This window comes from Notolabrus celidotus, chromosome 13, assembly GCF_009762535.1.
Source record: "Notolabrus celidotus isolate fNotCel1 chromosome 13, fNotCel1.pri, whole genome shotgun sequence".
NCBI classification, from domain to species: domain Eukaryota; kingdom Metazoa; phylum Chordata; class Actinopteri; order Labriformes; family Labridae; genus Notolabrus; species Notolabrus celidotus.
Genome location: NC_048284.1, coordinates 7,206,078 through 7,233,081, shown reverse-complemented (window position 1 = coordinate 7,233,081; position 27,004 = coordinate 7,206,078). Strand labels below are relative to the sequence as shown.

The window sequence follows — 27,004 nt, the reverse complement described above, 5'->3', positions numbered from 1 at the left end:
GTTTGAGAACCCCTGCTCTACCTAGTAGGAGTGCAAACTCCCGATAGTGAAAACAAACGGAACAAAAAGAGCGACACAGCTGCACAGAAACTCCACGTTATAGACATCCCTGATCATAATAGACATCGCCATGCAGGAAGACAGTTTAAACTTTTTTAAATCTCTGAGAGATCTTCAAATACAGAGTGCGTCTTTACACCGGTGAGATTTTCTCAGAGTTTACGGTAACTCAAATAAAAAAACATGCCATTTGCTTTATTTTATATCGACCACTTAGCAGGATGAATATCATGATTAAGCAGGTATATTTTGAGTCTGATTTGAGAAACATTTGTGGCCATTTTTGTCATTCAGTTCTATTTAGGTCATTATTGCACTGATCCTCTGATCATTATTATTATTTAATTATTTCAGTAAGGAAGCTTCCTGATTCCTTTGCAGGCTCTTTTGTTTTCTTTTTAGCTCATTTTATATTTTTTTGAGAAAAGAGAAAGCTGAGATGTTGCCCATCATTGTTACTTGGTTGCACTAATAAAGTGAAGAGCTGTACATCTGTGGTTGCATTATTCTATTATCAATTTGCCATCATTTTTAAGTATGTAAGAGATGATTTCATTGATAGCCATAGACTACATGTCTTTCAATGTAGACTTCCACTGAGAGGAACATATTTCATATTCTATTTAGGAACTAAATTAGGAACTAAATTTAGACTGTCATACCAGCTTGATCATCAATGAAAATGTCCTGGAAAATGATCTCTGGAAAAGAGTGGGAACCCTGACTAGATCTTTAAATCTGCAGACGTTGGGAGTAAAACCGACCTCTGCCAGAAAGGCAGCAGGACCTTTCTGAACCATAGGTCACAGATTTTGTGTTTCTTGTTGTTTTAATTGGCAGTATGTCGACGTGTGTCTTGGTACACAGCTACAGCTACAGCTACAGCTATGAACATGTAGCTATGTGGCTATGCTAACTAGCGCTAGCACTTTTCCATGAAAAATAAAAATCATCCACTAGATCTTCAAATCTGCAGACGTGGGGAGTAAAACCAACCTTTGTGTTTATTGAGACAGCCTACAACTAGCATGCCTCCCTCCTAAGCTCCTTGTTGGCACACATGTGTGCAGGTAATGAAAAACAGAGGAGGGGTTGAGTTGTATTTTATACAGTCTATGGGCTGAACAAGCTCCGAGCTCTGACTCCGTGACAGACCGGATATTGTTGTGACGTAACAAAAACACGGAAGTCTGAAACGGCTCGTTTCACACACATTTACAGAAAGGTGGAGAAATCAGAACAGGGGCAGAATGGATTTTTTTCATTTTCGGTGGGTTTGTAGACATGCCAGGGACACATATTTCAGATAGAGAACCATTAAAAAGTCAATTTTGCATGATATGTCACCTTTAAGGATGCACAACATGGACAAACAAGATCATCATGGAGGTTATTCTTAAGATACAAATCTGGATCTTTTAGTGGCTGAAATATTAAAAAAAAAAACTGAAGAAGAGAGATTTAAGAGAGATTTGCTAAAAAACAGAGTTTGAATAATTATTTTGCAGATATAGAGTTTTGATATTCTATAGAGACATTTGTGAGATAATCTGCATGATGCTTTCTATCTTTAAGCTGTGCTAAAGGAGAAACTTTTGTCTGTATGTTTTTTCTTTGTCTGTGTGTGTGTGTGTGTGTGTGTGTGTGTGTGTGTGGGTGGTGTGTGTACGAAACAGGTCAACTGGCAACAAGAGCGTTTCCAAGAAATTATCACCAAACTTGGCCATTTTCTCAAGCAGGCAGGATTCAAGGTGAGTTTGCACCAAGTCACCAAACATCTCGACATCTTAGTGTGAAGAGGTACTTTACATATCTAGCTTCACGTGTTCTCACGCTCTCTGTTTAATCCAGCGTTGTTTTGTGTTTTCAGGACTCAGATGTTTTCTACGTCCCCACCAGCGGCCTGTCAGGAGAGAATCTCACCACCAGGAGTTCAGTGTCTGAACTCACCTCGTGGTTCTCAGGTCCAAGCCTGCTGGAACAGATCGGTAATGCTCTCTGTCAGGACTAAAGCTGCACAAAGCCGTTTTACCACTCATACTCCAACACAGATCTCTTAGTGAAAATTGCAGATGCACAAACTGTATGTCTTCCCTTTTTTGGTGGGTTCCTTAGAAATAGATGGAACACAACTTCTATTTTTATGATCTTTCGCAAGTTAATTACAGTAATCTAGATCTAGATAGAGGAAGATCAACCACAACAATAAGAGATACTTTTGGGGGATTTTTGCTGCTTTTAGGTTTTTCAGGTGAATAACGACGACACTGTGAAATCTCTCTTCACTTTTTTAAGAGAGTTCTTTAAAAAACTTGCTTGAAAAAATACAGTCTGATGATGTTTTGAAGTGGTTCTTCAACCAAAGGCATTCACCAAACTCTTTTAAAGTGGCCCTAGAAATCCCTGCACAAGTCTTTGCACTGTGACAGCATGCATGTTACTTTATGAGTCCTTTGTCAAAGTGGAAAAAGTGAATCTGCTGCTTGAGGGGAAGAAATATTCTAAGGTGATGGCACTTTCTGTCAGTCCTAGAAATGACCTATGAAAGCCACAGTATCAAACTGTACCCAGAGCCAAGAGGAGTACGAAACCACCTGTGGCACTTACAGACGACGTTTGAATGTTTGATACTGAAATCACAGATCTGAAGGGGAATGTTACTTTAGACCGACTCACTTCAGCAGTATGTAAATTGTGGAAGTATGTAAGTGAAAGGGAAATGAAATATACATTCTTTGGAGTTCTGCTTACGTGTTTTGGACAGCGGTCACCATATGCCAGGAAGGACTTGGTGAATCACAAGAAAGTGACTCACCAGGAGACTTCTATAATGTCTGTTGTCCTGCTCTTCATTGTCTCCTTCCTCTTTCTCAATCTTGTCTTTTTCCCCTCTTTGCTAAAGATGCCTTCAAAGCCCCTCAGAGGTCTGTGGACAAACCCTTCAGGCTGTGCGTGTCAGATGTGTTCAAAGGTAAAAACTCACTCATACATGATTACACTGTTTGTAATATTGTCTCAGGTCTCTTCTCATTTCTCTGTTTCTCAATGCAAGACGTTGCTGATGTTGCATTTTTCTCTTCCCAGACCAGGGTTCAGGTTTCTGTGTAACAGGAAAGATTGAGGCGGGTTACATTCAGACCGGAGACAGGATACTGGCCATGCCTCCCAACGAAACTTGCACGGTCAAAGGTACGCACACTGCTACTAGTCTGGTGTGATGATGGCAAACTTTGGTTCTTATATGGTCACCAGTGCTGCAGGGACTGAAAAGATGCTCACGTGCTTTGTGATAAAGACAGTTATCAAGCAGGCTAGTTAAAGTCTATTCAAGGCTTCAGTACTATTCAGAGTGGAGCCTGGAACATGCTCTAGTTATAATAATAATCAATCAATCAGACTTTAATTGTAACACAAAGTGCTGCACATAAAAATCCCTGTTGTTGACGAAGTGAGGAAACGCAATCATAACATCTTAAAGGTGACATATCATGCAAAATGGACTTTTTAATGGTTCTCTACCTGGAATATGTGTCCCTGGCATGTCTACAAACCCCCCGAGAATGAAAAAAATCCATTCTGCCCCTGTTCTGATTTCTCCAAATCTTTCTGTAAATGTGTGTGAAACAAGCCGTTTCAGACTTCCGTGTTTTTGTTACGTAACAACAATATCCGGTCTGTCACGGAGTCAGAGCTTGGAGCTTGTTCAGCCCATAGACTGTATAAAATAATACTGAATCCCCCCTCCGTTTTTCATTACCTGCACAAATGTGTGCTAACAAGGAGCTTAGGAGGGAGGCATGCTAGTTGTAGGCTGTCTTAATAAACACAAAGGTCGGTTTTACTCCCCACGTCTGCAGATTTGAAGATCTAGTGGATGATTTTTATTTATCATGGATAAAGTGCTAGCGCTAGTTAGCATAGCTACATAGCTACATGTTCGTAGCTGTGTACCAAGACACACGTCGACATACTGATAAATAAAACAACAAGAAACACTAAATCTGTGACCAATCCTTCAGAAAGGTCTTGCTACAGGCGCCTCTCCGTCAGGATCAGATTCTGGATCAGATTCAGAGGGTTGAAGTAACGTGATCTGTGAGCAGCCGTGTATATTCAGCCAACATGTAAACATTAGATCAACGTACTGGACAGCCGAGGCACGTCCACTTCCTGAGGGGGCGTGGTCAGAGAGAAAACAGAGTGTTCTGAGGAGGACTGAAGAAGAGGGTTTTTCAGGCATGCCAAAATCTGATTTCAAAGTGTTTTTTTGAGCATAAACTTTAAAGACATGTTTTGGGGACCTCTTAGACCAATATATATTGATGAAAAAAGCGTGATATGTCACCTTTAATGAGGAAACACTGGAGGTAAAATCAGATGTTAAAACTCAAGAAAGGAAATTAAACTCACCAAAATAACAGAAATTAACAAGATAATAAAACACAAAAGATCTTTGTTCTAATATTGACGATAATGCAATTACAATACAATTATTCCGGGCCCCTTTCAAGACACTTGAGATCACCTTACAAATAAGAAAACAATATGCAATACAAGAAAATATGCAATTTAAAAGACAAAACATGATTCACAGTAATAGTCAGATGTCGTGTGATTGCAAATTTAGAAAGGTGGGTATAGGAGGTGGGTAGGATTTGAGTCAGAGTCATGGGTAGCTTGTGGTAGAGACGGCTTCAGACAGGATGGTCTGCACGACAGAAAGCTTGAGACCCCAAAGAGTCTAAACGAGCATGGAGGAGGAAGATCTGAGAGTACAGGCAGGTTAATTCAAGGCAGGGAATCTTTAAGTCAGTCGCATCCTGACAGGGTGAGAAAGTTTCTGACACAAAGTGAGTCACATAGAAAATAACATTTTTGCCATAGTGTCAACAGGCAGAAAGGAAATGTGCCAGACTTCTTTTTCAGATTGATATGACGTGTTTGTGTGTGTGATCCCTTGAGCTGCTTTGCTGTTGTAACTATTGTATGTCATGCAGTTTTGACCAATCAGAATGTAGTATTTAACACAGCTAGGTGATCAGTACGCACGCCAAACGGTGACACTTTTATTCTTGTTTCACATTACTGTAATTTCAAGTTTTGTCTCAACTCAACTCCTTTGTGTTTATAAAGCACCTTTCATACTTTCAAGCCTGAAGCCTAAAGTGCTTCACAAAATAAAAGAAACCAGCGAGACAGAAAACAACAACTATAGGTCAAATGATTACTTAAAAATAAAAATAAAATCATAAAATAAAATAAAATAGAATCAGATAAATATCAGAAAAAGAAATGAAAAACATTACAACAAAATGTAAAAATAAATAAATAGATACCAGAAAAATTAAATAAATAAAAAAAAAAATTATAGAAAAAGATAAAAAAAATAAAAATGATGCTTAAAAATGTTGATAGGTAAAATGATTACTTAGAAATAAAAATAAAGTCATTGTACGATAAAATCAATAAAATTAAATCAGATAAATGTCAGAAAACTAAATGAAATGAATAGAAATAGAAAATGAATAAAAATAAAATATGATAGGAAAAGATAGAAAAAAATAAGACTATAAAATTGATGCTAAAAAGTGTTAATAGATAATATAATTACTTAAAAATAAAATCATTACGATGAAATCAATAAAATAAATCAGATAAATATCAGACAAATAACTGGAAAACATTACAACAAAATGTAAAAAACAACCACAAAAATTAAATAATAATAATACAATATGATAGAAAAAAAATAAAAATGATGCGAAAAATGTTAATTGGTAAAATGATCATTGCGATAAAATAAAATCACATAAATATCTGAGAAATAGAGGAAAACATTACAACAAAATGTAAAAAAAAAAAAAAAAACAGAAAAATAGAAGAAATAAAAATGAAATATGATAAGATAGAAAAAAAGAAAAATAATGCTCAAACATGTTAATACTAGTAAAAATGGTCATAATGCAATACAGGGCTATAAAGAAATTATTCTTGGTTAGAAGTTTACTTTTAAAAACACCCAGAGAGCTCACTGTCCAGAGGCACATTGTCATCATGTAACAACTATCACTGTGATTATATTTACTTACTAGTTAATCACATAATATTATGCTTTAAGATATATTACTAAGGATACAGTATTATACATAAAGAGTCATTTCAAAGCATTCCTCACCAAGAGTTTCATTTTATTCTTTATTAATGTGTCTGCTCCTCTGTATGAGTTTACTTGTATCATGAGTCTGGATGACAGTTAACACATCTGTGATGAACACTGCCATCCTGTGGCAGCTGTGTGACCTGCACTCTGTCTCTGTGCTCTGCAGTTATCACTCTACACGATGAGCCTCTGGACTGGGCTGCAGCAGGAGACCATGTGAGCCTCACAGTTACAGGCATGGACATCATCAAGATCAAGTAAGGAAAAGTGTTGCCTGTATTCATCTAATGCATGAAACATAATCTGTTTTTGTCCTCTTTTATTGATGTCTCCTCCAGATGTATTTGGATTGTGTGTGTTGATGTCTATAATGAGTGATGACTGCTTCTTCGCAGTGTGGGCTGTGTGTTCTGTAATCCCAAGGAGCCCATTCGAGCCTGTACCCGGTTCAAAGCTCGAGTCCTTCTCTTCAATATCGAGGTCCCCATCACAAAAGGCTTCCCAGTAAGCAAACAGAAGCTAACACACAAACACAGTAACAACTGTTTTGTGAATTATTCATCTTAAAGTTGACCGTGCATCTTTATTCATTATGTGTGTGTGTGTGTCTGGTGTAGGTACTGCTGCATTACCAAACAGTCAGTGAGCCAGCCACCATTAGGAAACTTGTAAGTGTTCTTCATAAGAGCAGCGGTGAGGTCCTAAAGAAGAAACCAAAGTGAGTGTACTTATATTTTCCTTGCATTGGGGTTTAATCCACATTAAACAGTGCTGATCCTCGTTTGAACATTTGAACACTTTAAGCCTTGTCTAGTTTTCCTCACTGCCTCTCTCTGTGTGTTTCTTATGAAGGTGTTTGAGTAAGGGTATGAACGCCATCGTGGAGATTCAGACTCAGAGGCCCGTGTCATTAGAACTGTACAAGGACTACAAGGAGTTAGGACGCTTTATGCTGCGATATGTTGGTTCAACCATTGCTGCAGGAGTTGTCACAGAGGTAAGGTGCAATGAGGACCAACAGGCAAATTCCACCAGATCTGTGTCCGGTCCGTCTCTGATCCATCATGGCACTGAATCTGATAGGTTTCTATTCTATTCAGTGTGTTAACTTCCACTGGATCTGCTCAGTTGCGTTCCGGCTGCATCTCTGATCCAGCACGCCAAAACGCAATGGATCAGATACACAAGAGTTCTATTTTTGCTGGATGCAGGAGCACGACGCATCAATCTCAACAGAGCAGATGGAGCAGGACAGGAAGTCAGGCACCAAAACAAAATGAAAACATTGGTTAATTTTCAGAATAAAACACTCTGTGTTATCACCAGATCGTATTTCACTTAACTACAACAACAAACCATCACGATGAGCAGAGCCAGGCCTGGAGTCAACAGGTCAGAGGTTTTCAGAGGACCAGAAAGACAACATGGATGAGGAGAGGAGGAGGAGAATCCTTGATTCAGTAATAAAAGCGGGAAAACAGACTCCATCTGACCGGCAGTCCTGCTCTGTGCTGCGTTCTGTAAATGCAACAGATGGGTGTTGACAGATGAGAGAGCACGGAGCTGGACCGAAGTGGATCGGAGATGGACTGGACGCAGATCTGGTGGAAGTCTCATGCAAGGGTTGAACTAGTAGAAGAAGTTGAAGGTTGAAGAAGTATTTATTTATAACGATTGTAAACCTTGTGCATCCTCCAGTTTAAATTAGTGTTTTCTTCCCTGCAGATCAAAGAATGACGAGCCTTCCCGTGGACACAGAACAAGTCAGGAGCTGTTCTGCAGACTGCATGCAGCAAGAGACAAAGTGCAATTCTTCCAGAGACCCAGAGCGTCACACTCATCCATCCATCCATCCATCTCTGCCTGGCTTTAGTAGCTGTTCAACCTGCCAGCTCTGATCAACACTAACTTCTCAGATACTGACCACATGGCAAGATTCTGAGCAGCCCGAAAAACCCTGCTCCACATTTCCTGCAATCACACCGGTTTAGCAAAAGCCTGTAAATCTGATTTACCAGAATCAATAAGTGATTCTGTGAGATGGTCCCGCAGTGACCCATGTCGCTGTCCTCTCATGAAGGAGAATCTGGAAGGCTGAGTATAGATAAAAGCTGAACAAGTCAGAATCTGAGTAGAGGAACCAGCACAGATAGTCCAATCTGAGCTGAGGTGTGAGGATGATATTTACTCTGCTGCAATGTAAGGATTAAATTTACAGTTTACATCACTAATTTAGCTCAACGAGGATCTCCTTAGAGGAGCTGCTCACATGAAATGACTCATTTTACAATTAAGGAATGAAAGAATGTGACGTCACGCCATGCAGGAGTGTGTGTGACTTTTACTTTGAGTATGTTTACATCTCAAATTACACAGCCAAGGATAAGAGGTCCAATCTATTTGAGGTTTTGAACTTAATAAAAGGGAAACTTGAGTTTTCAGCTCTGTCAGGATTAAAAGACAGAATTCTAATTTATGTTAACAAAAGACAGAAAAGTGAAAGTGTGTGGTAAAACTGCACGACGCTTTTCAAAGTGCTTCTGGGTGTTTTTGCTTTTATCAGAGACTTAAACGGAGGGGTGTATACGGACGGGGATGTATCTTTTTCTCCATGTGTTGAATCAGACGTGTTGGTGGGAGGGGAGATGATGCAAAATGAACAAGTTAAAAAACGAGTGGTTCTGAGTTTTTATTTTCCTCAGCATGAAGCAGAGATCTGACAACATTTGGAATCATTTTCAAGTATTCAACTAATCCACTACTTTTTCATTTACTCCTAAAATTCAGCCTCTGATTTCAGCTACAATTAAGAAGATACTTTCTGATCTTTTCAATCAATCAATCTTTATTTGTACAGCACCAAATCACAACAACTTTTCTCAAGACGCTTTTACAAACAGAGCAGGTCTAGACCGTACTCTGTGTTAAATAATTAAAAAAGACCAAACATCAAGACAGGAGAAGCCTCAGTCTGATCTCATCTTAATCCACCCTGAGCAGAGCACTTAGCAACATTTAGCAAGTTACAGCGGCAAGGACAAACTTCCTTTAACAGACAGAAACCTCCAGCAGAACCAGACTCATGTTAGACACACATCTGCCTCTTTTGTAGTAAATTTGTTACTTTGGATTGTGGACAAAGTAAGTCACTTGAAGTTGTAGTGTTTCACCTCGGGAAACATGCTTTTCTACTGTTTCTGACAGTCTACACTTAATTTAATTATTTATTGTGATCAATTGTTTATTGGTTGTTTTTCAGTAGCTTTAAAATTGCATAACATTGCACAAATTTGGATTCAGCCATATCATTAAAACCCCATAGGGCAATAATAGTAGAGGACAGAGACATAGGCAACAAAAAGAAAAAAGGAAAACAAACTTAAAAGATAGTTAAAAAAAAAAACACAAAAACATATATATATATTATAATAGTAATAACAATAATACTAAAAATTAAATAAAAACAATAGTAATAATAATTAAATATAATGAATAATAACAATAATAAAAAGAAATAACAATAATTTATTAATACAATTAATAACGACAATAATAATGAATAATTATGATGGTAATAATTATACTAATGAAATACAATTAAAAAAATGTCTTATAATCATCATCATCATCATCATCATCATCATCATCATAAACTAAGTAAATAAGTATATAAATAAATAGAGCTCTCCCAACCCCAATCCCACTCCTCCACCATCCTGGACATAAACATCACTGAACAGACATGAGTTGATAGAATGATGCCTCTTTCTTCCATCATTCATCATTCATAGTGATATCCACAGACATAGCCACAAAACATACAGAATGTATGCATGTGAGAGGACAAAAATATATATATTTACACATATACACACACTTGAACACAACTTGATACTCCATGAAGAATCAACAGATTCATCAAAAGAGAAACTCAGGCAGCTCTCTGTTAAACTGTCGCTCTCTCTGCTCGTACCATCGGAGAAATGAGCTCATTTCCACAGCTGGGAGTCCTGTTCATGTAGAAAGCCCCAGAAAACACACGCCTCACTAAATCAGAAAGAACAATATGTGCAGAATAAAGGTCACATACTTAGCTTTAAGTTTCCAGCTGTGGACTCGTGAGGATATATGAAATGCATGTGTGACTACAGAAGGTTAAAGTGGAAGATAGTGATAGAAATGAGAACTGCAATCCAATTCCAATGCCTGTAATGACAGATGTTAACAGTAGTGAGGATTTCTTTGTTTGTATCTTTTTGTAGACAACTTTTTGCTGTAGAAAATCTCAGGATGTAGTTCCCCCAGCTGCCTCTGGATGGCAGTGTTCAGTAACATGCAAGATCTCCAGTTATCTAAACAAAACTGCACACATTCATTCAATCAGATGCATCAGGGAGTGATTGGTGTTGGTTTTAACAGAGTGGTTAAAGTGTTTGCCCCATGTACAGAGGCTATGTGCTCAAAGTGTGCAGCCTGGGTCCTCACTGTGGCTGTGTCCACATACCCAAAAACTCCTGAAAACTTCAAGAAACTTTAGGGGACAGCTGAATGTGTCAACCCAAACAAATTTTCACTCAAATTTTTCGTGCTAGCACCCTAAAAATCCAGCTTGAAGTCGGGTCAACCTGACGTCATAACACCGCAGGAAAAATCACCACAAGCGAGTGGGCGAGGTTGGGTATATTCACATCGTGGCTGCTGCCAATCCAGAAGAGCGACAGGTCGTAAGAGGATGAATTAAAACATCAGAGATTGAAGAAGGAGATTCATTTCCAAGATGTGAACTGTGAGGATGTCTGCGTATCCGTCTATTTACATGTAGCATTGATAAAAAACATCATGTTGTAAACATAACACTGTCATGACGGGGATTACTTCATGTTGTGAGACCCATGTGTGCACAAGCGACTGGACATTTCTGGGGGGCGGAGCTCCTAAAAATGTCATTTCAGGGGAGCGCTGGTGGCCAAGCGGTCTAGCGCCCCACATACAGAGGCTACAGCCCTCGTCGCAGGGGTCGACCCGACTGGTTGACCATTTCCTGCTTGTCTTCCCCCACTCTACTCCTCACATTTCCTGTCTCTCTTCAGCTGTCCTATCAGATAAAGGCAAAAAGGGCCAAAAATATAACTTTATTAAAATGTAATTTCAGAAGCATGTGTGAAAGAGGCTTCTAACACTGATTTTTTTCCAAACACTAAATGCAACCTACCATGACCATATCTCTAAGACTACTGTCTGCAATTTACATTTTCCTTGTAATGACAGAAAGTTGAATTCATTCTTCATCTGAAGTGCCCTGATCTTAAGTAGGACTACGACACATTAAATATGAGAGTTATAGTTCTGTGACTTTCAATTTATTGATGAGACACAAGCTCCAGAAACATGATAAATGTTAATCTTTAACATTTATGTGTTTAAGATTCAAACATTGAGGCAGGTCATTGAATTCTGATCATATGATCCTGCATCATCAAAGCAGCTGATTGGCTCTTTTTAGCACTTTAGGGACAATCACCTCTTGATGGATGAATTCTGTTTCAAAGGTCGAGGATGAAAATGAAGTCACATGCACACAAAAAAGTCAGAGAAGATTGAATGAGTCACACCAAAAAAAGTTCCTGTTTGTGAAATACAAGGGGGGATTTAAAAGTTAAGTCAAATAACCAGATAATGTATTAAGTACATTGATATAAAAACAACAACAACAATGTGATTTATCTTAGATTTGATGGTTTTTAATGACAGTAAAAGAGGTGATGACAGGCCAGTGCTTGCCTGGGACAATAATTAGCCAAACACACACACACAGACACACACACACTTGTTTTACAATGGAATGTGACAGGGCAGATCGTAGTGGGAGGACCAGAGCACAGACAATCTCTGTCTGAACTTGGTGTTCTCGCTGGAGACAGTTCCTGCAGAAACCTGCTTCTGTTTTTAAAACTTCTGTAGTTCGTGCACACTTTTTTACACAAACATGTCTACAGCCTCGGATCAGCGCTCCTCTCTGGTGTTGGAGAACTTCATCGGGGGGAAGTTCGTTCCGTGTCAGAGCCACATCGACTCATATGATCCGTCCATCGGCGAGGTTTACTGCAAGGTGCCTGACAGCGGCAAAGACGAGGTGGGTAGAGTAGTCCTGTGATACTACAGTCTTTTCTCACTACTGCATGGTGCATTTTACAATTCCCCAGCTGTAGCCTTATTGGAGACCAAATGGCTTTAAGTTCCTGCAAACATAAAACACTTTTAAAGCCTAAATCATGCAGAATAGTTTTATTCCAACGCTTCTAACTCTGTGAAAACTAGCGTTTGTCATGTGTTGTAATTTTGCAACCTTCTGTTCTGCTGCTTTTGAAGTAGTGCTTTCAAGTTAATCATCCCCATGCCCTCCTTTAACAGGCCTCATTGAATGATAGTTATAAGCCTCAAAGGTCATCTTCTCTATATGTTAGTGCAGATGCCATGCTCAATTTAATTTTCCATGAACTACATTTAAGTGGATCATTATGAATGTAGTGCATGCAGGATTCCCCATGATGGTGCTTTTTTTTTTATTTGTCATGCATAGTTGCATAAGAATCCAGGTTAGATCAGATCCTGCGTGTGAACAGTGTTTCAGAGGGCCTGCAGTCAGAGGAAGCACCTTTGCTCTTGACAGAGTCAACTGTGAAGTAATCATTGATCATGTCACATGTCAATAAACGTTACTGCATTGCACTAAACAGCAGCAGAATAACAGCTATTTGTAGCCTTGGAATACGTTTGTAATATGTGACTGTATCTAAATGTTAACATAGACTGCCAAGTGATGTGCAGTGTTCTTCTGCACCTCTGTGAAATGAGAGTCCCCTTAACGTGGACCTAAGATGTGAGGTTGAGCTCTCAGAGGTCAGAGGGAAACACAGGGTGAACTTAGAAAAATTGACACTTCATGGAAGAATTTCTGAAACAATCATAATTTAATAATCATGGAAGCCCTCAGCTTTATTTTGGGGTCATCAACCCTATGTAGTACCTGAAAGTCACAGTACCTAACGTCTCACTGCTTGCAGGTGGAGGCAGCGGTGGCAGCAGCTAAAGAAGCCTTCCCCGGCTGGTCTGCCCGCAGCCCAGAGCAGCGAGCCCAGATCCTCAACAAGCTGGCCGACCTGATAGACGCAAACCTGGAGGAGTTTGCACAAGCAGAGTCCAGAGACCAAGGTATGTCATATACTGTTTCAAAGCACATTGAGAGTCAGTCACATTATCAAACTTGCTGCAGTGGGTTAGTGGGTCAAAGTAGGTCCGTGGTGAGTTGAAGCAGACGCTCAGGGTCGAGGAAAGTTCAGTGACTCTTGTGTTTGTTACGTTTTCTCTCTCGGTTCCTCCTCTGCCTTACTAATCCGGTAAATATGTTGCAGAAGCCTGCATTTCTCAACAGAAGCATCAATCATGACATAACATCCACTCTTTTTAACATAATGTAACCATTCAAATCATAACTTCTCTAAAAGGAACATAAATCAGCATGATGAGGACCAAATATCATGGCAGAAAGCATGCTTCATGGCCTATGCTGCAGCCAGTCACCAGGGGGAGGTCTAGTTATTTTGGCTTTGCTTTAGAGGAGCAGTTATGTAGTCTATCTTCTCATACAGTCTATGCTCTAGACAGAGTGAACAACATACTGATGTTGGTGACTGAGGAGATGAGTTCAAGATATGAGGACATTAAAATCAAGAGTACTAAAGAATTTAATGATGAACTGTGTAGATCAATCAATCAATCAATCTTTATTTATATAACGCCAAACAGTCAAACAGAGCAGGTCTAGACCCTACTTCTATTATTAACAAAGATCCAACATCAAGACAGGATAAGATCCAGTCCCATCTGACAGACAGGACTCAGTCTGATCTGAGGCAGAAACCTCAAGCAGAACCAGATTCATGTTAGACAGCCATCTGCCTTGACTAAGTTGGGGTTGGAAAGAGGGATAGATTAGGTGAAGAGAGAGAGAAAGATGATAGTGATGTCCTACTTTCTATTTTTACTTTCTACTCAGTCTGATCTCATCTTAATCCACCATGAGCAGAGCACTTTGCAGCATTTAGCAAGTTACAGTAGCAAGGACAAACTTCCTTTGACAGTCAGAAACCTCCAGCAGGACCAGACTCATGTTAGACACACATCTGCCTCGAACAAGTTTGGGTTGTTACTGCTATTAACCTAAAAGTATGTCCCAAATAAAGAGGGATCATGTCCTGGGATGCATGCTCAGGCAATTTCATGCTAATTCAGTTGTTTCTTATTATCATAAGCGATGGATATTTGGAATTTTGGTAGATGTAGATGAATGGTCAGGAGGTTATTTGAACCATTTACACTTGTATTTTCATTCCTGCAAACTTTCACATCCCTTCTTAGAGCTTTTTAGTTGCTTCATTTTGAGGATTACTGTCATGGGTGTTTAATCTGAGTAAAAAGGTGATAACATTGAGAAGAAATATGGACAGGTTTGAAGTTCTCATATGTAAGAGATATGAGTTTAACATTTTAACATTACAGGTAAGACCATCACTTTTGCACGGAATGTGGACATCCCCCGATCGGCGTACAACTTCCGCTTCTTTGCCTCCTCCGCGCTCCACCACACCAACGACTGCAGCCAGATGGACCACATGGGCTGCCTGAACTACACCATCCGCTGTCCTGTGGGAGTGGGTGAGAGAGCTCAGTGTGTCAGGAGTAAAAAACAGTCGGTGTTAGATTCAGGCCATGTGTTTTTAAAGCTGTGTTGTTGTTGTTGTTGTTGTTGTGTGTGTAGCTGGTCTGATCAGCCCGTGGAATCTCCCTCTGTACCTGCTCACCTGGAAGATAGCGCCTGCAATCGCAGCAGGAAACACAGTAGTGGCGAAACCCAGCGAGATGACCTCTGTGACCGCGTGGATGATGTGCAAGCTGATGCAGCAGGCTGGTAGGACTTCAGCTCCCATGATGCAACAGCAATTAATACACACAATGTAAAATTCTCTCAGGAATTATTGCTCACATATAGAATTCTTCACCTTTGCCATTTCTTTTTTTCCCTATTAGCTTTATTTCAGGAGAATAAACAAAGAAGAATAGTTTTATAACCTCTCTCTCTTTCCCTCTCTCTCTCTCTCTCTCTCTCTCTCTCTCTCTCACACATACACACACACACTCTGCAGGTGTTCCTCCAGGTGTTGTAAATATTGTATTTGGCACCGGACCAAAAGCAGGGGATGCCCTGGTCGGCCATCCTGAAGTCCCTTTGATTTCCTTCACTGGCTCCACAGCCACGGCCCAGTACATCACCGAGCGTAGCGCCCCTTACTGTAAGAAGCTCTCTCTGGAGCTGGGAGGTAAAAACCCTGCCATCATTTTCGCTGATGCAAACCTTGACCAATGCATCGAGACCACGGTTCGCTCCAGCTTCTCCAACCAGGTGAGAACAGGTTAATCGGGAGTGTTGAAGACTTCATTCAATGCTGTCTTGTGAGGTTCATTTATTAACGCTGAACTTCAATATTCTTGTGGATCACATGTTTGTTAGAAACATGCTCAATGAAAGGACACACCCTCTGATAGTTTGATACTTTGCAGAAAAGGAAAAAAATCCATACGACAGCTTTGTCCACATCCATCTGCCAAACGGACATCACAGCTGACAGGGAGGCATCAGCTTAAAGCTACCTCATGAAACTTTAGTTTAGATTACAAGAAAACATATTTTAAAAACAAAATTTTAAGGAAAATTTTATTTTGATTTCTTTTATGCTAGTTAAAATAGGATTAAGTTAAAAGATACCATAATCTTTAATCTATAACATTTCTTGTTTTAAGTCCAGTTGCATTTAGTGTAGAGACCAGATTCTCTCTCTAAGCCTTTGAACCAATGAGGAGTACTTTTATTTGTCCTGGTTGAGCTGTAAAAGTTCTGTGACGTGTAAAATCTGTAGTCGATTTTCTTTTGGTGTCCAACTTAGTTCCTGCCCCATTAATGCCAATTGTTTTAGCAAATCTGCACTAACAAACCAGCAAACCAGCACCAGCTGACCTCCAAGTGATCTAAGTAGAAAATAGTTTGCCTGTTGGAACACTGCCACGCTCATCAGTGTCACTTCTACCAGCATGCTGATATTTACATTACAGATATAAAAGAAGCATCAGAGAGAAACTTTTCTGTATTATGTCTTAGGGCCTGTGTCCACTAACAACATGTTTGCATTGGCGGCACCAATATTCTGTACAAAAGCAATTCAGCATTTCTTTGTAAAATGTAACTGAATGAAAGCAAATTTAAAGCATACATGGTATTCTAAAACAGACTTGAAGGTCAGGATTGAGGGAAGCAGAAGTGCTGACAACTTAAGTAAGCTAGCATCAGTCGGTGCTGATGAGTGGACACAGGCCCTAAAGGTGACTTCACTTGATTTTCTCTTTTTTTTTCGTATTTTTTAACTTTATTAGTGAGAAAAACTTGACAAGGGACAGGAAAACAAATGAATAGATAATAAGACAAACAGTATACAGAAAAACATTAAAGGTTAGTGCAGTGGTTTTCAAAGTGGGGGCGTGGGGGGCCGCCAGGGGGCGCTATGGGGGGCCTCAGCAAATTGGAGGAAAGGGAAAAAAATCGAATCTAATTTTTATAATTTTTTTTCATTATTATTATATTTTTTACAACACTTTTGTCAATAACTTCTTATGCTAAACAAATGTAATAATTATAGAAAGTGAATAAAAGTAAGAAAATACATTCTGAAAGTTGATGTTTCTTTACATATTTTGAAGCATTGTCTGTAGGTTTGCAAAGGGGGGCCCTGGCCAGCAGCTAATGCTGTTTGGGGGGCCTCGGCACAGTAAAGTTTGGGAACCCCAGGGTTAGAGTACTGTATGATTGGTCTGATATTTGGATTGATTAAAAGTGGGGAGTGTTTTCTTTAATTTCATCATTTTTATGGCCCAACACTAGAGAGAATTCCTGGAAACTTGTGAACTTCATCAAGTGTTGTGGTTGAATATTTTACCACTCTTAATAAATGAGTTTAACGCTCAGCAAACCAAAACTTAGGACTTATTCTAGCACAAAAAATAAAACAAAAATTGAGCATATTTTCCAGAAAACCGATTGACCACTGCCTGAAGCTATACATAGATTTGTTTTTTATTTTCAAAGCACTTATGAGGTTGTTTTTCTGAGTTTCCCCAAGAGAGAAAATATTTGAAATATTTGATTTCAATTTTATTGTCATATAATTTTTAAATAAAATAATAATTTAAATATTTATATATTTTAAATATGTTTCCCACACATAACATCAATGAAACAAAGTTAAATTTATCTGTATTGAGTACTTTTTTTTTTGCAGCCTGTGTTGAGGATGCAGTAAAATGTTTTCACCACATGGGGGAGCTCATGTCACATGTTTTAGTCATGGGCAGATCCGTGGAAACAAAGTCCTGAACCATCACTGATCTATCTCTCCTTCTTCTCCCCGCACACATGCGAAACCTGAACACCTCACTTAGATGCAACATCACAATAAACAAATGATTATCAGATTTTTTCCTTATTGTTTATCTTTAGTGTCAAGTCATTTCACAAAGAATGAAGAAAATCCTCGGCCTCATCTTCTCCTTCTTTCCTTCCCTCAGGGAGAGATCTGCCTGTGCACCAGTAGGATTTATGTAGAGAGAAGTATTTACCCTGAGTTTCTGGAAAAGTTTGTTGCTGCTGCTAAAAAGTGGAAGACAGGTGTGCCGTCTGATCCCGGCAACAACAACGGAGCGCTCATCAGCAAAGAGCACCTGGAGAAGGTGATGAAATAATGGTGTTGAATAAAGGGAAGGAATAATCTTCCACCTGAAACAAACATGTTCAAATGTATTTTCATGTATTTCAGTTGAAGTGACTCTGTTGTGATTTCCAGGTTCGAAGCTTTGTTGCACTCGCCAAATCTGAAGGCGGCATCATCCACTGTGGCGAGGGCGTCGACAAGCTGGACCTCCCCGAACGCAACGCCAAAGGTTACTTCATGCCCGCCACAGTCATCTCAGGCATAAGCCAAAACTCCCGCGCCATGCAGGAGGAGATCTTCGGCCCTGTAACCTGCGTCAGCCCCTTCGACACTGAGGACGAGGCTGTTTCCAAAGGCAATGGTGTACGCTACGGTCTGGCGGCGACCGTGTGGTCCCGGGACGTGGGGACGGTTCACAGGGTGGCCAAGAGGTTACAGACAGGTCTTGTGTGGACTAACTGCTGGCTGGTGAGAGATCTGAACCTGCCATTTGGAGGGATGAAGAACTCGGGTGTGGGAAGGGAGGGAGGGAAGGATTCTTATCACTTCTTTACAGAGGTGAAGGTCGTCACCATTAAGCACTGAGGGAGCGAGTAGGATTACATTAGAGGCTTTTCTTCATTGAAAAACTTTTACTCTTGAAAGTAGGAAGTTTTTTAAGTTAATCTTGACCTTCATCGACCTTTGAGTGCAACTCTTTGGAATTTTAACAACAGATTTCTCCTCCCACTTCCTCCTCGGGTTACTGAAGCTTGTAATTAAATCACATTCAAAGGAAATGAAAGTCAGAGAGAGAAATGCAGTGGAACAAGACAGATGAATGAACCAGCAGAATCAAATATAAATCTACAGTAGGACAAAAAATCTCACAATGCAGGAAATTGTAACATTTTCACATTTTTCATTCAGTATTTGCCTAAAATTTCACACCACATTTTTTGCTGTTGAGCTGTTGAAATATATTGAAATTATGATTGTAAAAAATGAAATAAAAGAAGTCAAACCAAACCAGGTGAATTCAGATCACATTTTTTTTTTCAGTTCACTTCATTTCAGACTGAGAGTCCTCACAAAGACATGACAGTACATTGAATTACTCACATATGTAAGCACTATAAGAGTTAATATTTTAAAATACAAACTATTTGAGAAAATTTCACCTGCACACGACTGTTACCATCTCCAGACTTGTGACTGGTCACATAAGACCCTACACAAGATCTTTGATAAAACTAGGATGATTTCATTTTCTGAGGCATAAACCTGGACAGTAAGGGCCTGTGTCCACTAACAGCATATTGTTGCAATGGTATCACCCACAGCCTACATTTCAGAGCCTTTATCACCAGAACTTACTGTTGCTAGATACAAATGTTGTCCTGATAGTTGAATATCTTTTAAAAGTATATGTATGGTTCTTATTTGCAAAATGTAAAGAAGTTTATAAAAGACAACGTGAGAGCGTGTTGTGGCATGGGCAGCAGCTCAAGTCCTGGAAATTGTACCGCTGAAAAACAAGTGTGGTAAGTTTCCCCCAAGGGAGAGGTTCCGGTGGCTGGTGGTGAGGCTTTCAACAGTGTGTCTGCCCCCTGGTGGCTGGCTGCAGTATAGGTCAAAAAATCCGTAAATGAATGGGGGAGCAGTCAAACTTTAAAAAATAAATACACGTCGTACGAATGTTTCTCACATTCGTATGCTGTGGTGATATGTAGTTAGTATTTGAGTGTTTTGTGTCCAAGTCCTCTTTTTCCTGAAAAGTTTCTTCTTCGTTAGTTATTAGAGTTTAAAAAACGGGGTTTTAATTTCAGTCCTTCAAAGGACACACAGCGTCTTGTGATGTCACGCTGTAGGGCGGAGCTTATTACAGTGGCTTCACAGGCTCTGGCTGCACAATGGCGGCGCCCAGGAGAGGGATTTTTTGGCCTCAGAACCGTACAACGGGAAGAGGCGGAGCAACGCTGTCCATTTTTATTTACAGTCTATGGTTTCCCCTCTGAGAGGATCTTCACTATACTTGTTGACAAAGTTGATATCATAATTTACATCCTTAGCAGATTTTGATTGGTCGGTGATGGAGAAGTGACTCTGATGAACTTAAGCCTCGGGTCCACAGGATGCGTGGCGTTACATTACTGCTCAGTCTCGGGAGCATGCCAGAGATACGCTTCAAGTCTATTTTCGACGGAGCCTGCGCCCAGCACGTGTCAATATGCACAGAAAAGAAAGACCTGGACAGGAAGTCAGTCATGAAGATCCCATGCAACATCCGCCAATCTCAAAATAAAACACCATATACAGACTCCCGACCATTTAAAGATCGTATAGATCAGAAATACTCATTGATTATGGATGTAAGCTACAAACGGCCACATATCTGTGATCCAGGTCGACTACAACTGGACTTTAAGATGATAACTGTGTCAGAAGGTAACAGGACATCAAAATAGAGTATAATCATTCCTATTAAACTCATCTAAACCTGCAAAAACGAAACTTAACAGTTCTGCAGCATACTCAGTGATGATTAAAGCATAAAAAGTAATGGAATACTGTCCAAAAAATGAGCAGAAATTCAACCACAGAAAGGCTCTGTGACCTGTTGTTTGTATGTGGTTCTCTCTGGGCTTAGCTCCCAACACGCTTCCTTTAGACCAGGGCGCGAGCCCTCGGATGGAGCAAACACGCTGCGCAGCCGTAACGCGGCGCACACGCATCCTGTGGACTCCTCGGGGAAGTGTTCCAATAGCTGAACCATTTTTATCTGAAAGTACTAAGAGCATGGTGACAAATGAGACCTCAGATCGAGGGCGTTTGGGGGCTTATGATGCTGAGCAATGAAAAGGTTAACTGCATCAGTTTTGTATGTAAGATAGGCACTGCCAAAGCAACAAAACAACATAGTTAGTGGACACAGGCCTTAACCCTTAAGACGCACGTAACTTTATTTTGACTGACTTTAATCGATCAAAATACAAAAAAACAATCTCTCATTTTCTTTGTGTTCTTGTGTTGTTTATGTGTTGCTTTGAATACTTTGATTCTGTATAGAAAATAGACATTAGACATAGACAATAAAAGTGACACAGTGGACACAGGCCCTAAATTTCCTTTTAAAATATTTTAAATAACAGTTCAGATGTTATTGATTTTTGCAGACAAAAAAATGTCACCTGCACTTCAGTAGCACTGTCATAGTATCCTTATTAGCATGCTACCATAAGGCACCTGTACTTTGACTTTAGTTTAATGTGCTCAATCCAACAATAACACATGAAACCAAAAGAGAAGATTCTCAAGAAGCAGGTAAACAAAGAGAGAGCATTGGTTCATGCCTCAGGGTTAAAGAAACCAAAGAAGTTAAACGCTTCTTCAAAAAATACCACAAACTGGTGGAATTTGTTCAGCTCAAGTGTTGTAACACCTACATGTGCTGTCCCAGATTAAAAAAACACCTTATATAAAAGCCACATGTAGTTCAATGTGTTGTTGTGCATGCTGCACAATCTGGGTTATGTCACTCTTGTCTGTGGAATGCAGAAAGACTTGATGGTATCTAGGGCAAAGTCAGTAAATGATAAATGTGGACTTCTAGATCTGCAAAAAGAAAGCAGGTTTGCACACAGATTAACATTCTCTTTGGAAACAAGCTAAATTTGTATCTGTGCTTTTAACAGTCGTGAAATTTGATTGTCGTAAAGAGGCTGCTTCCCTCCTCCCTCCCGCTCCTATTCTGAAACTTTCCTCCTTTTTCCTGTCTCTCCCTCTCTTTCTATCCCTCTCATTTTCACTTTACATTTTTGACTATTGCTGGAAATATATATGCTTAAGTATGTAAATAAATAGGCCAATATGTGTGTGTGTGTAGCCCGTTTAAGCATTTATTAATCAATGAGTTAATTTACATGCATATGCTTTTCTTATTTTTCCAAGTGGGCAATTTAATCGAAGGAATGTAATAATGATAATTACAATAATAATACATTTTATTTATAAAAGCACTTTAAAAGATTCTCCAAGACACTTTACAAGAAAATAAATTATACAATAGAAAAGCTAAAGGAAAACAGTGCAACGAAAAGCACAAAAAGCAAGGCAGCAAAATAAAACAAAACAAGAGAAAACAAAACAAAAATCAATCAATTATAGGTTAAAAGCCTATAATGTACTTAATTTAATTTGTTTAGCAGCATTCTCCTCCCTCTTATCATTCTATTATGTAATTTTACAGTCTGAGCACAACGGTGCTAGACAATGATCTCTTACAGAGATTTATTCTTGTTTAACTTTTGTGTTGTCCTGGCCTACTGATTGTTGGCCAGGTGGATGGCCACAATTCAAGTTAGACATGCATGTTCTATATGTGATATGTTTTGGTTGATCAATGTGGACTTCTAGATATGCAGCAAGAAAGCAGGTTTGCACACAGATTAACATTCTCTTTGAAATCAAGTGGAATTTCTATCTTTCCTTTAACTTGTTTTTCTCGATGGCTGCAGTTCTGGTCAAAGTCTGCTCAGGTGCAGAATTTCTTGCACCATGTAAACCTTCTGTACTCCAGGGTAAGTGTACTACATTGACTTTTTTCATGTCTCACCTGCATACTCAAGATTAAGCGCCAAAACTAACATGTTATTTGGCACTGATTCACCTTTTAAAAGTCAGTCGTGTAGGAGTCAGAGTCAACTTGGTTGATGGACGAAAAAGGATGAGTGACTCCGGTGACATCTGTCAGGAAAAATACTCTTCAAATCAAGTAGGGTGTCTCAATATTGGATTAACACCTCATGGTTATTGCAGACAAAAGCTGTGGTCACATTAAGGACATATAAGACAAGGGTGGAGGGACAAGTTGATTCATAAACTTTAATAATGAATGCAATTGACTGATACGTCATCATCCGTTTCTCTTGACATGTGTTTTTTCTGCGTAACCTGCACATGACAGAAACTTAAAATAAATGAAAACTCTTCTTCCTACACTGGGAAGGAAACTTTTTTTTGTGCTGCTTCTTCGTCTTCCCTCCATTTTATGATGGATGGTAACCAGTGTACAGAACCACTGTTGCCCCCCATACCAAGAACAACTGTCCTTCTAATAACAGCTTAAGTGTTATTCACAATTCATCATGTAATATCAGGGGACACCAACAGCAGGGCAACTGGACGGAAGAAAAAAGGGGAAAAGAGACAACACCTGTGCAGGTGCACTTTGGTACTGGAATGACTTCCCCTCCCCTTTCATTTTTTCTAGTATTGTATATTTATTCTACTGAAGTCTGGATAGATATGAATGGGAAACCCTTTGTAGAGCAACTCTTTCTTTTCTCTGGTCAGACGTAGGATTTTGACTTTATCCTGGAAGTTGATGAGCTTTATCAGAATGGGTCGAGGAGTGGCTCTATCATCTCTTACAGTAGTTAGGCTGCAATGAGCCCTTTCGATGGCCGGTGTCACGGGGATATGCTCTCGCCCCAGGAGCTCCGGGATAAGCTGGGACATTAAGCTGAGGACTCCAGAACCCTTAAAAAGCTGAGATTTAAGGATGATGATGTATCAGTCAATTCTGTTTATTATTAAAGTTTATGAATTAACTTGTCCCTCCACCCTTGTCATACAATTGCTTAATTTGATTGATAGCGTTGGTTTATTCCTTACTTCTCAAATATCATAATAATAATGTTATCGTCAGTTCTTTTGGCTGCGATAGCAATGAGGTTAATCCAATATTGAGACACCCTACTTGAATCCAACAATATTTTTCCTGACAGATGTCACCTGAGTCACTCATCCTTTTTCGTCCACCAACCAAGTTGACTCTGACCCCCACACGACTGACCTCAAAAGGTAAATCAGTGTCAAATAACATGTTAGTTTTGGCGTTTAATCTTGTGTATGCAGGTGAGACATGAAAAAAGTCAATGTAGTACACTTATCCTGGAGTACAGAAGGTTTGCATGGTGCAAGAAATTCTGCACCTGAGCAGACTTTGACCAAGGAACGCTGATGCGTAATTCTTTTTCAAAGGTAATTTGAACATATCAACATTTTAATTTTAAGTTTTCCCAGTTGTCCCCATTAAATTCGGGAAAAGTCATGAAATATGAAGCCAAAAAAATTACGTTAGTCATTAATTTAGAGACGTTAAACATTGAATGGAGTTCAATTGACCCCAAGGATAATAGGAGGGTTAAATACATTTCACGTGAATTCACATATCTGTCTTGAAAACGTTGAACATAGCACTTTGAATTATGTAGACAAAAAATTACTTTGACATAGACACTAGCATGGTAGCACGCTAACAGTGACACTGCTAAAATGAAGATATTTAGTAGATATTATATTTACCATGCTCACCATCCTGGTAGAGTAGTTGTTTATCACGAAGCAGAACATTTCCACTGAAGGTGAAGGGAAACACGGTGAACAGGACCAAATGAATCAGCCGCCTGGTTGAGATTTCTTGCCTTGTCACTATCAGAGTCTTTGACATTACTGCTGTATCCAATACTGTCCTCATCTAGAGTTTACATCTATGTTTAAGTTATATTATTTGGCATATTTGCCTTTATGTGGGGAGTAGAGAGAGGGGGAGGACATGCAGTAAAGGATCAAGGCTGGGAGTCGAACCAGCAACCACTGCCTCTGTACATGGGGTGCATTCTTAAACTGTTAAGCCAACAGCACCCCAGAGTTTACATTTTAGGGCATTTTCAATTTTGCAGAGTCCTCTGCTGAAGCTCACCTTATTACCTTTTGCCTCTCCTGTCTTCCCTCTACTGTTTCTGTCTCTTTTTTCTCACCATAAACAACCAGCATCAACTCTGTTCTCTGTTCTGACTAGATGCATACCCATGTGCCACCAAGCTCTAACACACTGTTGCTGTGAAGTACTGACCAATCAGAATCACATTTTTAACACAGCCGTGGACTGAATCAATAGAATATTTCAAGGATGAAAACCTGTCGATATCAGCCATCCTCATCTTCTCCTGATCACGTTTCTGACAGCACACCCCCCCTCCCCTCTTTCCTCCTGATTAAACATGTCTCCTCTCCTTGCTGAACATCTGATCATGACTTAATGCAGTGTGAGGGAAGACTGACGCGGGTCTGGCTTCATGCATGCAGATGAGCCTGTGTGCACCTGAGCTCACACGCCAATGTAGGAAAAAAGAGGGTACTCCAGGGACGCACCCTATCCGTAATACGAGGGCAAAATCACGTTCTCTGCTTACATGTGTGTGTGTGTGTGTGTGTGTGTCCCACCCTCTGTGTTTTGGCTAGGGTATTGTGCTAAGTCACGCAGTATGAGTACACACACACGTTTATGCCTTCTCAGCGTGCGATGAAATGGATACCACCCAACAGTCAGGTTAGAAGGTCTGAGGCAATGTGCTTTGTTGCACCAGCACACAAACTCTGACCCACCAAGAACACAAAGTAAGTCAGCAGTTATTCCCCTCTCCTCTGTTTTCCGGCCTTTTTACTTGATTTATCTTTCATCTCCGCCTCTTGTGGACGTTTCACTGAGAGAGGAAAAAGCTCATTGAAGGAGGTCTCGCCCCGCGTTACGTGACTTTGAGGACTCTGCCGGTGGCTCCTGCCAAGCCAAGCATTTAACTTTCACCTCACTTATCGGGCACTGGGAGAAATGAAAATAGAGCTTCTTTCCATTTTATATCCAGGGGGGAAACTAGAAGATCCGGCCACTCAGATTATATAAAGACCCTTTTTTTCATTCTGGTTGAGGGGAAGTGATAGGTCTCTTTACTTTAACCAAAGAGGACACAAGTCTCCTCTTTATTTAGGTCAAAACAAGTGCAAAAAGTCTGTGAAATAGCATGGTTTTGTTTGTGTAAAGTGCAATGACTGCAGAGGAATGTGATTTTCTGTTAAGTAGGTGTTAGTGAATGTGTGTTTGAGAAAGAGGTCCTGATAAAGAGAGAGAAAGAGATGTAGGGAGGGAAAAAAAAACGTGAAAGGTTTCTGATTTGACCTGGAATCATTATGTTTCCTTGCGTCCCAGATTCCTCAGATCGACAGCTTTGTTTACACAAGTTGCTTAAGCTAACACAACATCGTTCAGTGTGACATCTGATAACACATGGTCTAGTTTCCAGTCTTCCAATCTCCTTCCTTTATCCTGGCTGCCAACTCTTTTTCTCTCCTCTCTCTCTCTCGCTGGATGTCATGTGTCACACACAGTACGCTTGCTTTCTCTCTCACAACATGCCCCTCTTTTTCTCAGCACGCTCCCGTCTCTCAAGGCCGTCTGTCACATTTGGGTTCAGGGAATGTTCAACGGTGGGTGGCCCTGGTTTTGCGGCAGATAAGCCCTGAGATGGAGCTGAGTCCTGAGAAAATGCAGCAGTTCAAGCAGGTTAAGCAAACTCAGCCAAGAAAGCTCTTGTGTGTGTGTGTGTGTCTGTGTGTGTGTGTGTGTGTGTGTGTGTGTGTGTGTGTGTGTGTGTGTGTGTGTGTGTGTGTGTGTGTGTGTGTGTGTGTGCATGGAGAGAGTGGGGAAAAAAGCAAGAGAGAGGAGAGAGAAAGTAACTTGACTACAGAAGGGCAAATATTTGTACCTGCACTCAAGTTTCCTATAGGGGCAGTGATTTTACATTTCAGAACATGGCTAAAGCTAAAAAAGGAACTATCTATGTAATCCAAAGCTTGATCCGTAAGGCAACTGGACTGGTAGAAATTCTTGAGGACGTTTCACCTCTCCTCTGAAAGGCTTTGTCAGTTCTGACCAGACTGGGGAAGAGCTAGAAAACTATCTATGTAAAACTTATAGAACAAAGACAAGGTTCAGACTGAGTTGTCAGATAAGTATTGTTAGGGCAGGCCTCATTGGTTAGTTTGCAATGGAGACACCTTTAAAACTCTACAAGCAACAAACTTTCAACAGCTATAGCTTAATGGGTGGCTACAGCTTACAGGTAGATTCACATTGTGGAGAACCATC

The 27,004-nt window shown here is 39.9% G+C and overlaps 2 protein-coding genes across 2 annotated transcripts in view; both read left to right on the top strand.

Annotated features, from left to right (window-relative positions):
* hbs1l (HBS1-like translational GTPase) overlaps nt 1-8,895 on the top strand; it is a 42,889-nt gene extending 33,994 nt beyond the window's left edge. Inside the window, exons 10-18 of the mRNA XM_034699233.1 lie at nt 1,737-1,811; nt 1,931-2,048; nt 2,963-3,031; nt 3,145-3,249; nt 6,387-6,477; nt 6,616-6,724; nt 6,838-6,938; nt 7,073-7,217; nt 7,946-8,895. Of these exons, the coding sequence (XP_034555124.1) occupies nt 1,737-1,811; nt 1,931-2,048; nt 2,963-3,031; nt 3,145-3,249; nt 6,387-6,477; nt 6,616-6,724; nt 6,838-6,938; nt 7,073-7,217; nt 7,946-7,957 (825 nt within the window). The 3' untranslated portion in view covers nt 7,958-8,895. The remainder of the gene's footprint in view (nt 1-1,736; nt 1,812-1,930; nt 2,049-2,962; nt 3,032-3,144; nt 3,250-6,386; nt 6,478-6,615; nt 6,725-6,837; nt 6,939-7,072; nt 7,218-7,945) is intronic.
* A 3,153-nt stretch (nt 8,896-12,048) lies between these two features.
* aldh8a1 (aldehyde dehydrogenase 8 family, member A1) lies at nt 12,049-19,044 on the top strand. The gene is made up of 7 exons (XM_034698927.1): nt 12,049-12,353; nt 13,285-13,432; nt 14,780-14,935; nt 15,039-15,188; nt 15,424-15,680; nt 17,894-18,055; nt 18,169-19,044. Exons 1-7 carry the CDS (start codon nt 12,207-12,209, stop codon nt 18,619-18,621), a joined length of 1,473 nt encoding a protein of 490 aa, XP_034554818.1. The 5' UTR covers nt 12,049-12,206; the 3' UTR covers nt 18,622-19,044.
* The last annotated feature ends 7,960 nt before the right edge of the window (nt 19,045-27,004 follow it).

Bases quoted from the DNA above. Each gene is read 5' to 3' on its own strand.
- aldh8a1 (XM_034698927.1), top strand. From the start codon at position 12,207: ATGTCTACAGCCTCGGATCAGCGCTCCTCTCTGGTGTTGGAGAACTTC. The intron at 13,433-14,779 runs GTATGTCATATA...TTAACATTACAG, and splicing joins AGCAGAGTCCAGAGACCAAG to GTAAGACCATCACTTTTGCA. The intron at 14,936-15,038 runs GTGAGAGAGCTC...TTGTGTGTGTAG, and splicing joins CCGCTGTCCTGTGGGAGTGG to CTGGTCTGATCAGCCCGTGG.